Raw genomic sequence first — 12,453 nt, 5'->3', positions numbered from 1 at the left:
AGCTCCGGAACAAGGATACAAAGGATCTGGACCCATATTTTTCCGGTCCTTCATAAAAACCAATCTGCTTCTTCTCACCTCCCTGTGCACACTCCCCAGAGCCAACCTGGGCGCAACTGACCCTGTGAAGAGGGGAAGGACAACAAACCACCCTCACCAGAAAAGAGGGCGAAGCCAGCACACCATACCCCCAGCGGCCCGCCGTTTCCGGCGCTCGCAGCCCGACACTCCGCGCTGGGGTTGCGGTGGCTGAGGCGCGAGGGCAGCAGGGGGCGCGTGCGCGTGGAAGGGCGGGGAAGGAGGAGCGCCGCGCGCCAGCAGGTGGGCGCGTCCTCTCGCGCGCGTGCGCGCGCCCGGCCTTTTCCCTCACGTTCCCAGCGCGACGCGTCCCCTCCCCGCTGGGAGCGCGCGCCTCCCGCTCTCGCGTCGGGTCCCCTCTCGGTCTCTCCGAGCCTCACACTCTCCGCAGCTCCTGCCTCGGCCGTCCCCTCGGCCTCGGCTCTCTAGCCCAGAGGCACAGCTTCGGCCCCTCGGAGCCGCCCCCCAGGCCTCCTCTCCCTCCTTCCGCCACTCCCCACCCTTTCCCGCCCTTCTCTCCCACCCCGTCCACCCAGAGAGCCTGGATACGAAGCAGGCGGGTTTGAGAAGGGAGTTGGAAAAATGGAGGTGCCGCGCCTGGATCATACCCTCAACAGCCCCACCAGCCCCTGTGAGGAGGTGATAAAAAACCTCAGCCTGGAGGCCATTCAGCTGTGCGACCGGGACGGTAAGAGCGACGGGGGCTGTGAGGAAAGGGGCTGAGCCCGCGGCCAGGCACCGCGGCCGCCCCGACTCTGCCTACCCTGCTCGCCGGGGCATCAGGGTCTTTTGTTGTCTCCCCTTCCAAATAAATACAGGTGGGCTCCTCTCCGCTCATCCGCCCTCCCCTCAGACGCTAGAAACAAAAGGACCCCAGGGCTCGCTCGTTGGCGCGGAAAGTCGCGTTAGTCTCTGGCCGCGGCGCCCCTGGGCGTCCTCGCCCGCCTGGTCCCGCTCAGAGGAGCTGCCCGGGCGAGGGCGCCGTTCCCGCCTGCCGCTTCTGCCCGGGACGAGGCGTTTCCGATCGTGCCGCAGTCCGGGGTTCCAGGGTCTACCCGAACCAAAGGGGAAATGCCCTCCGGGTGCTTTTAGTACCCCTTCTTTCCTCTCTCCACCCGCGCACGCTAGTTAGCATTCTCAGCCCAAAAACTTATCACTTCCTTTTTTTAAAACCTTCCCTCTTTAGACCCCCCAAATTCATTAGTCTTTTTATGCTCTCAAACGGGGGGGATGACGGTTTTTCAGTGAAGGGGCGCGGGGGGGGGTGGGGAATGAGTGCGTTTCAGCACCAAGGACAGCCACAAGCTTCGGGGCTGTGATTCAGAAACTGCCAAAAATCGGTAAAGAAGTGGCCTAATATATCTGCTGTGGTACAGAATATGTGGCGAGTACTCACCATTGTGTCTTGATATTATATAGCTTATTCTATTGGTAAAGTTGACAGTCTCCTAAAGAAGGAAGTGATCGAACACAGGTTTGAGCGTTAAAGAGATAAGCTAGTACTGTGTGCAATATGGGCAGCTTGTAGTGCTTCCGTGTTATATGGAGTAGTTCAAGAGTCAGTGCTATTTCAGTGATGTAGAATAAACTTCATTTGTAAAAGAGTCTCTGATTAGTAGTTGATTGGCCAAATAATTGTAAAATTGAACATCTGACAAAGGAAAAACAATTTACTTGTTGTCAAGATGAGTCTGAACACTTTTGGCTATTAATGGAATCAGTGATTAACAGTGTATAGAGACGATGATTTAAAAATATTTTTTAGCCAAGGTTATGTAGAAATACTAGTGTGCTCACAATAAGATCATCAAATTTATCAGTATGTTATCCAAATAGGGAGCAGAGGTCTTGTTTCTAAAGTCATTCAAATAACTTGATTAGGTGTTGCTGTATAGTATATTAGGTTAACTGAACACTGAATTCGTGTTTATTAATAAATTTAGGACACAGAATAATTGACCTTTGAAGCCAAAGCCACTGTAAAGGAAAAGGTATAGTATTTATAAATAACTACTCTTGCAAAAGCTGTTTATAATTCCTTTATCCTTAGGTCACCATAGTAATAGGTACACATATTTATAGCATCTAAAAAAAGTAATCATTTTGGTATTCCATATATAAATTTGCATTATTAAACTATAGAGATTATTTTTAATATACCACATGTGAAATTTTATGGGTTTTAGTTTATGCTTTTGTGAGATGACTTTTTCTGGTGTTACCATTATAAATGTTTTGATTTTCCTATATTGGTTTGACAGAAAACCAAGAATCTAGTAAAAGTAGATTTCATTTTCATTTACTTTAGTGATTTATCAAAAGCTTATTACTGTAGTTATTGGAAATAACTGCAATTCATTATTACTCCTCAGAACTCCATAATCTTAATACTTAAAATTGCATTTACAACATTTTCAAAGATACCAGGGGAAATAAAGTGTTTTTTTTGTTTCTTTTTTATGAAGTTTACAGAATTAACGGTAACAAAAACTAGTGCTTCATTTGTGTGGTCTCTTCTTGTAGAGTAGTAGCTATTTTATTTTGGTAATATTTTTTAGTTGTTTCACTTCACATTATGAATCCTGCAAAGTGAACAAATTATGTAACATTTAATAGGGGGGTGCTGGCACTTAGCAGTATCCATGAAAATAAGTTATTTGCAGACTTCTAATGATTCAACATCGATTAATAGGGTTTCATTTTATAAAATACATCAACAAATACAAAGAGCTAACTCTTCTATTAAAAATATTAGAAATTAGGAATAGCTTGTGTAAAGATGTTATTAAATGTCTAACTTTTTATTTTGTAACTCTACATGTCAATTCCAAAATATGTAGTTTTTATTTTTTTTGCAGAACAATTAAAAAATGTTGCATTAAGTTTGTCAAGCAGACCTTATTTATCATAATCTTATATTGAGAAATACTCAGCTAGGTATTATTTACTCCCTTCACTTCCTCTCAGTCTCATTATTTTCCTTCTGTTAATATATAACAGAAAGATTAAGATGTGGCAGAAGATCTGTTATATGCTCGAGTACATAAAAAGTGCTAAATTTTCATAATTTTATGGTCATAGAAATACATTTATTTTGTTTGCTCTTTACTGTATTCTACCATTAATCCGGTATTGGAAAAAATGAGCAAAAATTTCTTGGAAGTAGATAGAATGGGAAATATAATACTATTGTTAAATATATGTTTCCTTTTACTCTCTCCACTTAGAGATGTTTTTAATTTTATAATGTTTCATATATTTCATCATTAAGAGTTGTAGCTGCTGGTAAACTGTATGCCTCTCTTATGTTTCCTTGGCTTTTGTATGTTTTTTCTTCCACTTGTTATTTTCTTATAAATTAATTCATTTACATAATTAGCAATAATTCACAATGTTTCCTTTTTTTAATAGTTTCTCCAAATATTTAACAGTTGGAAGAATTTGGAATAGAATCCAAGTGGTCACATAATTGGATTTTTTAATTAATCAAGAGGGTTCTTCACACAGATGTTATTTCATGTGTACTTTTATCCTTGGCATGTGCGCTTTAGTTGCTAGTTTATGGTCTCTGCCTACATGTCACTCGTTCAAAATAAGGATGCTGGATAGACTTCTACTGGGAAACCTCTGAATATGTGCTATTGATCTAGTACTTTCTGTAATCTCTTTTCAAGTAGGAGAGTGTTTCTGTTCCTCCGTCTCTGCTGTGTTGAAGTATCCTCAAGTTGCATATATGATCTATTTTAACTGTAGATTTTCCAAAGAAGTTGAAGGAAAAAAATAATTAATTGCTCATTGGGAAGCATTGATGATATGGGAATCCATTTCCAGTTTCTTCACATAGATACTTCAGACTGTAAATAACTTGTGACAAGACAGAACAGTACCCAATCAGCAGTACACACAGCATTCTACATTACTTCTCTTCATTTTTCTTAAAATCATATATATAGAGAGAGAGAGAGAGAGGAGAGAGAGAGAGAGAGAGAGAGAGGTACATATCTTGAAGCCTGTGTGTGTGTGTATATATATACATAAATATATATGCACATATATTTATATATATATAAAATATCTCAAACCTTTTCTTGCTGAAAGGGAAAGATTTATGTATATGTTGTTTTACATTTGCATCCAAGTCCTCTTCACTCTTGTTATAATAGCAAGGAAGAAAATACAAAATTAATTTGTTGTATAGCACTTAAATCCACCCCAAGGCTTCCTACGTTTAACAAGTATTATTTCCATGATCATTTTATGACTGCCTAGATATGGTTTATGGAGTTTATGATATCATTCAGCAAGGGAATACATTTCAAGGAAATTGCATAGAGACCTGACAGATTTCCGTGTCTTTGTGTCTAACAATAGTTTTATTAAGAAAAAGAGAAAAAGGTTTTCTCTTTTTTACATATTTAAAAAAAGATAAATTCCTTTTAATTTTGACATTATCATATTAACTTAAATTATAAATCAGTTATGACTTTTTTATGCCTATTGATATATGAATTAAACAAATTTTAACTTTGGAAATATAACACAGGAATGCTTACTAGTTAGCACAGTGCTGTATTAGATAATCCTTAATGACATTTTCTGAAGCAGACATCTAGGAAGAGTACCCATAACTGTTACCTTTAATAGTACAAGAACACAGTAGTCATTGCTCCGTCTCACTGACATTCATATGATAGTGGCAATAGCATTTTAGAATCAGACACCTCTGACAGAATATTGGCTCTTGATAGATACATTACATTAAGCAAATTACTTAACCTGTCTTCAGTTTTAAGCTTTCTCATGTAAAATGGGTATAATGTCAATCCTGTAGGATTTTTAAAATAATTACATGGAGTATTTTCTATTATTTCTTATAATTCTTGACACAAAATGATTATTATTATAAATGGACTGTTTATAACAATTATTATTGTAAATGGACTATTATTCTCTACATAACATCTTGAGTGCAGCTACTGTTTTTTCTGTTTTTTTTTTTTTTTCGGTCCAACGTTTAGATCTTCGTTTTTTATTTCAGTTGTGTTTTGTTTACTTAATAAATCCTTTTAATGTCACTTCGACTTCATGAGTAGACAGTGGAAACTGTAAATTCTGAATTAAAAAATAGTTAATTTTAAAACCACAGTTACAGTACTCTATCCTTTACTTATATTTATCTATCCATCACTAATATCCTTGTCAGCCTTAATCCTAAAAGCTCTTTTCAGCTTCTACTTCAAACCTGCTGTTTGCTGCATTTCATGCACTGTGTGACCTTGATATCTGCTTTGGGTAGGTATTTGTATCAGAACCTTCTGTTCTTGATTTAACATTTTTTTCTTTGTGATTTTTTTTTTTCCCAAGGATAGATGTGTACCAGCACATGTGACCTCTGGATTCATTTCTTTGACCCAGATAGGACTGTAGAGATGCTATAAATTTTTACTTAGTGCATATGGAACACAACAAAAATAAAAGAAAAACTAAAAGAAACAAACAAAAAGCTTTAAAGTCATCAGATTATGTTAAACCAATTCATATTCTTGGTAGGGGTTCTAATTCATTTCCAGAGAAGATGAAGTTATTAGAGTGTAAGTCACATCAGAGGATATGTGACCAGACTCCCTCCAGTGGTAGAATAACTGATTTAAGTAGTAACACTGGCAACTTGCTTTGTTGCCTAGGTAAGCCAATCAGAAATTCACTCTGTAGAATACTATCTAGACAACTTCTAACTTACTTGGTTTCTCACTTCTGATATTCCCCTTCATTTAGGCCCAGTTCTGGATCTTTCCTTAACTTTATGTGAGTATAGTTTACGGATTATTTTTACATATTATCTTGGACTTCAGTAATAGCAGCTGCTGTATCAGTAAGGATAATCCTTCCATTTTCTGATTTCCTTCTCTGCCCCTAGTAAATGCATTTTAGTTTTTCCTTACAGCTTTTGTCTTTTTCGTGAGTTTATTTTCCACTTCTGTTAAATTTCTCTGTAAGAATCTTTTTATGTAATCTTTATGTAAATTGTAATTTTAAATGAAAATTCTGTTTTTACTATTTTAAAGCATTTGCCTTATTCTTTAATATCTTTTAACATTTTATTACTATTATACAGTGGTTAAATTGTCTTTTTAAGCAGGCTCTATTTTATACACATACATTTGAGAAGTAAAATCAATATTTGTGGAAGACTTCTAGTAGAAATGTATAGAAGCATTGAGGAGTTTTTAACAGGAAAAAATAGATAGGCAGTATCAGCATGTTCTGTTTATGGAAAGATAGTGAGTGGCAAGGGTATAAAAGAAATCCAAAAATAATTATAAACTTTGTGATTGAATTTTCAAGCAGTATGAAAAGTGATAAAGAGTAATTTTAGGATTTTAAGTCTGGGTAATCAGAAGTAAAGTAAAAAGAACATTTATATTAATACATTTGGAATCTAACAGTAAGAGACTTCCTTGGAAACGGAAACATTTAGCAATTTATGTTCCGGGGAAAGGAGTTCTAGAATAATAAAGATAATTGTTCATAGAACTATATATTTCACTGGGAATACTAAACTAAGTGGAAAAGGGATGATTAGGGTTTGACTCCAGTTTTAGAGTGACTTCTGATCAGCTCTTTATCTCACCCCTTAAAGGAAAGAGTGATTACATGCTGGAGAAGGCCAACTTTGAACTCTAAAGATGAAATAAATCTACATTCCAGGTTTGTTTAAAAAAAAAAAAAGGTAGACAAGATATCAGGATTTTGAAGTTACTCCATAGATGTGGGTTGAACAAAAAGAATCATAACTCTGAATTTTATTGTAGTAAGTTTTTTTCGTGGTATTATAACTATTTGCACCAGGTTTGTAGTTCATTTTAAAAGGGTAGGGTGGCTCAGTGGGTTAAGGGTGGCTCAGCGGGTTAAAGCCTCTGCCTTCGGCTCAGGGTATGATCCCAGGGTCCTGGGATAGAGCCCCGCATGGGGCTCTCTGCTCAGCGGGGAGCCTGCTTCCTCCTCTCTCTGTCTCTGCCTGCCTCTGTGCCTAGTTGTCTGTCAAATAAGTAAATAAAATCTTTTAAAAAAATTAACAAAAAAAATAAGGGTTTTTCTGTGGAGATTTTTGCCTATATGCTGTTTGTTGTAGTGGTTGTGGCAACTAGTGTAAATAAATCTGTCTTTTTGTTTTCTATAGCCTGTGGGAGTGTTGCTATCTAATAATAGTATGAAAAGTTTATAGCTTCTTTAGACATACGCTGTTAAAGACAAAGCACAAAAATGTTTTCAATATACTTACTTAGATTTTCTTGAAAAATAGTATTTTGTTTTATGAACTTGAATGTTGGTGAATCTGTTAATCTTTAAAATTTTAAAAGCTGATGATAAATGCAAACAAGAATGGCAGCTTTTTTGAAGTTTTGTCAAATAAATATTTTTTTCTGCTTCATTTTATTTTATTTTTTTATTGTGTTATGTTAGTCACCACATAGCACATCATATACACAAACAATCAATCATGGAACACTACATCAAGAATGGCAGCAGTTTTTTAATATTACTACATGATAGGTTATACCTATGGTATAGAAGAGGCATCAGCAAGTTACAGTCCTTGAGCCAAATTGAAAACCTACTGCCAGTTTTTCTAAGTAAAATTTTATTGGAACAGACCCATGCCCATTCGTTTATATATTGTCTGTAGCTGCTTTCTTGCTACAAAGGATGAGTAACTGTGACAGTAGACCATATGGACAGTAGACCATATAGCTTACAAACCTTAAAATATTTAGTTATCTGGTCTTTTACAGGAAACATTTGCCAACTCCTAATGTAGAGGGATGAGAAAATAGATTAATCTTTATTAGTAAAGACTAATTAATCTTGAAAATACTGAAAGAAGAGTTTCTGAAAAAAATTGTATAATCATTCTGTTTTTATATAAAAACATTCTGTTTTTACTGGGGTTTTGAGATACTGCAGGTCAGGCAGACAGCTGTATAGAGTCAGTCAGAGATGCCTTTGGGTCTAATGAGCAGTGAAAGAAACAAGCCCTGATTTTAAGTTAAAAATCTAGTTTTCATGTAAATAACTTTAGAAAGAAATACTAGTTATGCATTAGCATTTCCAGGCACAGTTATAATTCTATCAATAGATAAGTTTTAAAGTGTCAAAGATGATGATGTGAACTTTGAGAAATATGGATAGTTATACATATTACAACAATTTATGTATACATCATATTCTTCCTTGAAAAGAAAATTCTCATTGAAAAAGAGTCAAGTTTTTTTTTTTTTTAAGAGTCAAGGTCTTATTCGTCTTTCAAAAATATAATAAAATGAATTATTAGAAAAATGAAATTTTAAAGATTCTAAAAGATTCAACAAACATGAAAATCTCTGTCAAATAAAGTTTCCAAATGCTTAATTCTAATTTTTATATTTATCTCATCAGAGCCTGGTAAATAGTTTGTAGACCACACTTTGAACAAAACACTTTGATAAAGATAAACACACTTTGAATTTAATGACTGGAAGATAGTACCATTCTCTTCTTGTTCAATGATTAATTTTTAGGTACTAAACTTATTGAGTTTGATTGTTTCCTTTTGTTCTTCTACTTGTATATAATTTTTTTCTATTTATTTGTGAGTATTCTAGCTTTAGGGTCTGTGTTAAGAACAGGAAAATAATGAATGAATGTAACTTGAATCATTGCATTCAAAGGATTTTCTGGCATTTAGGGAGACAATAAATTTAAATAGATAAATAGAATAACGTGATAATATTATAATAGAGTGAAGAAGAGAAAGTTAATCCTGTCTTGAGTCTCTCAAGATAGCTTTATGGAGCAAGCAACATTATTTTCTGTCTATTAAAAGAAAAAAATTTGCCAGAAGTGGGGAAGGACATTTCTGGTTGAGATAAGAGCATATATAAAGGCATAAAATCATGCATGTTCTAGCAATACATAGCATTTAGTATTGATGGAAAAAAGAAATGTTCCTTGTGGGAAAATAAGCTGAAAACTAGTTAGGGCTAAATAGCTTATGCCATGATTAGGAGTTTGGAATCTTGTTAGATTTGAAACTTTCTAATTTTTAGAGAACCCTTTTTTTTAAAACATTTTGTAGAACTCTAACAAGTAAAATTAGCTTTTAATTAGTGCACATCTATCCTATAATTTCAAACTGAACAATATTTTTCAATAAATTCAGTTAATGAGAATAGTGAGAAATTAAAATTATTTATACTTGGAAGTTACTATTTTCTGTCAGCCTCAAAATTCACTTTATTTCTGTATTTTATTTTTATTACATTATGCCTAGGAAATTCTGGTTCACACAAATAAATCATGATAATTGCTAATGTTTTTAAGCTCATTTTGCTTTCTCAGGATACTCTTCAAATAAACTGATTCAGACTTAAATAGAAATAGGAAGTTTTTTTTTTCCAAGTTGAATCAAAGAGTAAGTGTTCCTTTTGGAGGGAGGTGATGGACTCTCTTCATCAGTCAGTGCATTTTTTCATTGTTCAGTGAGAAAATAATGTATCTTGTAATACTCTGAGATATTTTTGGCACATTTTTTTTAAGTTCATACCTTTGTGCTGATCTCTTAAAATTTCAGAACAGTTAAATTTATTTTACTTGCATGACTAAGCTTAACTCTAAGGATCAGTTTCATTAATGACAATTTATCTGCATTTATAAGCTTGGTACATTGTGACTGTATTATCAAATTGAGTTTCTTCAGCTTATTAAAGAGCTAGATAATCAAATTGGTCTGCTCATTATATTTAAAAGATGTTTATCAAAGGTTTATTTTTCCTTTTTTATTAAAATATAGCTATTATACCTTGTTACAGTAGTTTAGGTGAACACCATAGTGATTGCAAAACTCTATACATACAATGCTATTACAATACTATTGACTATATATTTTTTGCCGTACCTTTCATCCCCTTGACTTATTCATTCCATAAATGGAAACCTGTACCTCCCACTCCACTTACCCATTTTGCCCATTCCTATCTTCCTCCCCTCTGGCAACCATCAGTTCTCTGTATTTATGGTTCTGTTTCTGTTTTTTGTTTGTTTACTCCTTTGTTTTGTTTTTTAAATTCCACATGTAAGTAAAATCATATAATATTTGCCTTTCTCTGATTTATTTCACTGAGCATTATATCCTCGACGCCCATCCATGGTGTAGCAAATGGCAAGATCTCATTCTTTTTTTATGGCTGAGTAATACTCATATGTATATATCACATCTTCTTTGCCCATTCTTCTATTGGTCGACACTTAGGTTGTTTCCATATCTTGGTTATTATAAATAATGGTACAATAAACATATGTATGCACATATCTTTGACAAGGTGTTTTCACTTTCTTTGGGTAAATACCCAGTAGTGGAATTATTGGATTATATGGTATTTCTATTTTAAATCTTTATCAAAGTGTTTTTATTTTTTTTATTTTTATTTTTTAAGATTTTATTTATTTATTTGACAGATAGAGATCACAAGTAGGGTGAGAGGCAGGCAGAGGGGGAGGGGAAGCAGGCTCCCTGCTGAGCAGAGAGCCTGATGCGGGGCTTGATCCCAGGACCCTGGGATCATGACCTGAGCTGAAGGCAGAGGCTTTAACCCACTGAGCCACCCAGGCACCCCATAAAAAGTGTTTTTAAATTAATAAAGTATTTCTTGTTTCTTTTGGAGTATTTATATCTTTTTTCAGGATAGCTGCCTAAGTTTGGTATGAAAAATGAATTTTGAAATTTCCTATTCAGGTATTATAATTAAGCTTAGGAAAAAACCCTTCAACTTAAATGATGGTCTATATATGATTACTTAAAACTATTTTGAAATAGCTTAATGTCAAATTCTTATTAGTAAACAATTACTACTTAATGAAGCTGGCAATAGCTTTCATAGGAGCTACCACTCCTGAAATTTTAAAATTTTTTTCTACTTTCCTTTATATAGTTATCTCAATATTTCTGACTATCAGTTGATCATGAGTTAAAAAACTGACTTAGACATTAAAATTTTCTTCTCCACTGTGTGTTACTTTATCGTTCTTAAATTTCTCTGTTTGAAAAAAAAGTAAGTAGAGAAGCCTGCCACTTTCCTATTCTCATGCACTTAAATTGGAAAGATTTTAAATAATCTCAGCATTTGAATTAATCAACTGTATGTGGTGGATAATTTTTATTCTCTTATTTTCAGACATATGCCAATGTTTTATTCCAGTTTTTTTGGTAACAGTTTACAAATTTAACATATTTGTTGCAATGTCAGAAATGACAGAAAAAAGTTAAAAGTCTCTTGGCTGTGATTAACTTGAAGTGAGAGATACAAGAAAGGAGTTGTTATTGGTGGATTGATTTGCCAAATTTGGAGACTGGGTGTATTTTGAAACCAGTAAATAAAGTAGTTTGTTGGTTGGAGGGAATATGAAAGAGTGGCCTTGATAATAAGCTATTAAAACCTTTTTCTGGACAAATTAGGTTTCAGATGCCTGTGCAATGCCTAGAAGGAAATGACCAGAAGACTGTTAAGAAATGTCCCATCTGCGTCTCATAGGCAGAGTGTTTGAGGATAAAGATGGTTTTCTGGGTTTTTGTTTCTCCTTTGTTAGGTTTTCTTTACTTCATCCTCTAGTCAGTCCTTTAGACCCATGTCAAATTGTTGAACTGCTCATTAGAGTAAGTCAATTTGAATGCTGGTCTCTTTTATTTTTGGTGTCTAAAAAGAGTATTTGAAAATTAATTACTTTGATATAATCAAATTTGGCTTGGGTGTGGTTATTTGAGGCAGTTAACATGGGAGAAATACAATTGGCCTAAACTCTGTACTTGATAGATTTCTCTTCCTTAATTTGAAGAGAGAGGGAATTAAGTATATGATAATCTGTGTTGACTGTGGAAATATGCTAGAGTAATTTTTCCCTCTTTCGCAACATAGTCTGCAGTGCATAAAATAAACGAACTGTTGGAATTCAAATTAGCAGAAGAATAATGACATTGTAGCCCAAAGAAAAAGTCTTCACCAAAGGTATTTCTAAGGCTTTCATGGTGAATGTATATTTCCAAGATTTTCTTTTTATTTGAATCCACTAATTTTAATGTGTTCTAGGGTTTTTATTGAATGGCTAGACTAAATAGGATATAGTCTTACTTACACTTAATTTTTGTGCGTTTTTTTTTTTGCAGATTCTTTATGTTTAAAGCTTAGATAAACCTTCTGTTTTTAATAAATACAGTTTTTGTAGCATAACTTTTTCAAGGCTGAGTGTTTGAGCCTCTTTTCCTTTGAGCCTATTGTCCTGTACTTCATAATCATTTGAAGAAATTTTTTTTTCATTTTCTGCCTGTAACATTAAGACTTTACA

The 12,453-nt window shown here is 34.8% G+C and overlaps 1 protein-coding gene across 2 annotated transcripts in view; it reads left to right on the top strand.

The window, feature by feature from the left end:
• Positions 1 to 375: 375 nt before the first annotated feature.
• The window catches only part of PHYHIPL (phytanoyl-CoA 2-hydroxylase interacting protein like), a 95,206-nt gene continuing 83,128 nt past the window's right edge, over positions 376 to 12,453 (top strand). The window contains exon 1 of one of the 2 annotated variants that reach the window (XM_032842667.1): positions 376 to 766. In XM_032842667.1, the coding sequence (XP_032698558.1) occupies positions 661 to 766 (106 nt within the window). In that variant the 5' untranslated portion in view covers positions 376 to 660. Of the gene's footprint in view, positions 767 to 6,639; positions 6,787 to 12,453 lie in introns of those variants that run through there. The other variant, XM_032842677.1, reaches the window with a different exon arrangement.

This window comes from Lontra canadensis, unplaced genomic scaffold (genome assembly GCF_010015895.1).
Source record: "Lontra canadensis isolate GAN:19392208 unplaced genomic scaffold, GSC_riverotter_1.0 scaffold3, whole genome shotgun sequence".
In the NCBI taxonomy this organism is placed as follows: domain Eukaryota; kingdom Metazoa; phylum Chordata; class Mammalia; order Carnivora; family Mustelidae; genus Lontra; species Lontra canadensis.
The sequence above is the reverse complement of the archived record's forward strand: the minus strand, read 5'-3'. Positions and strand labels throughout refer to the sequence as shown.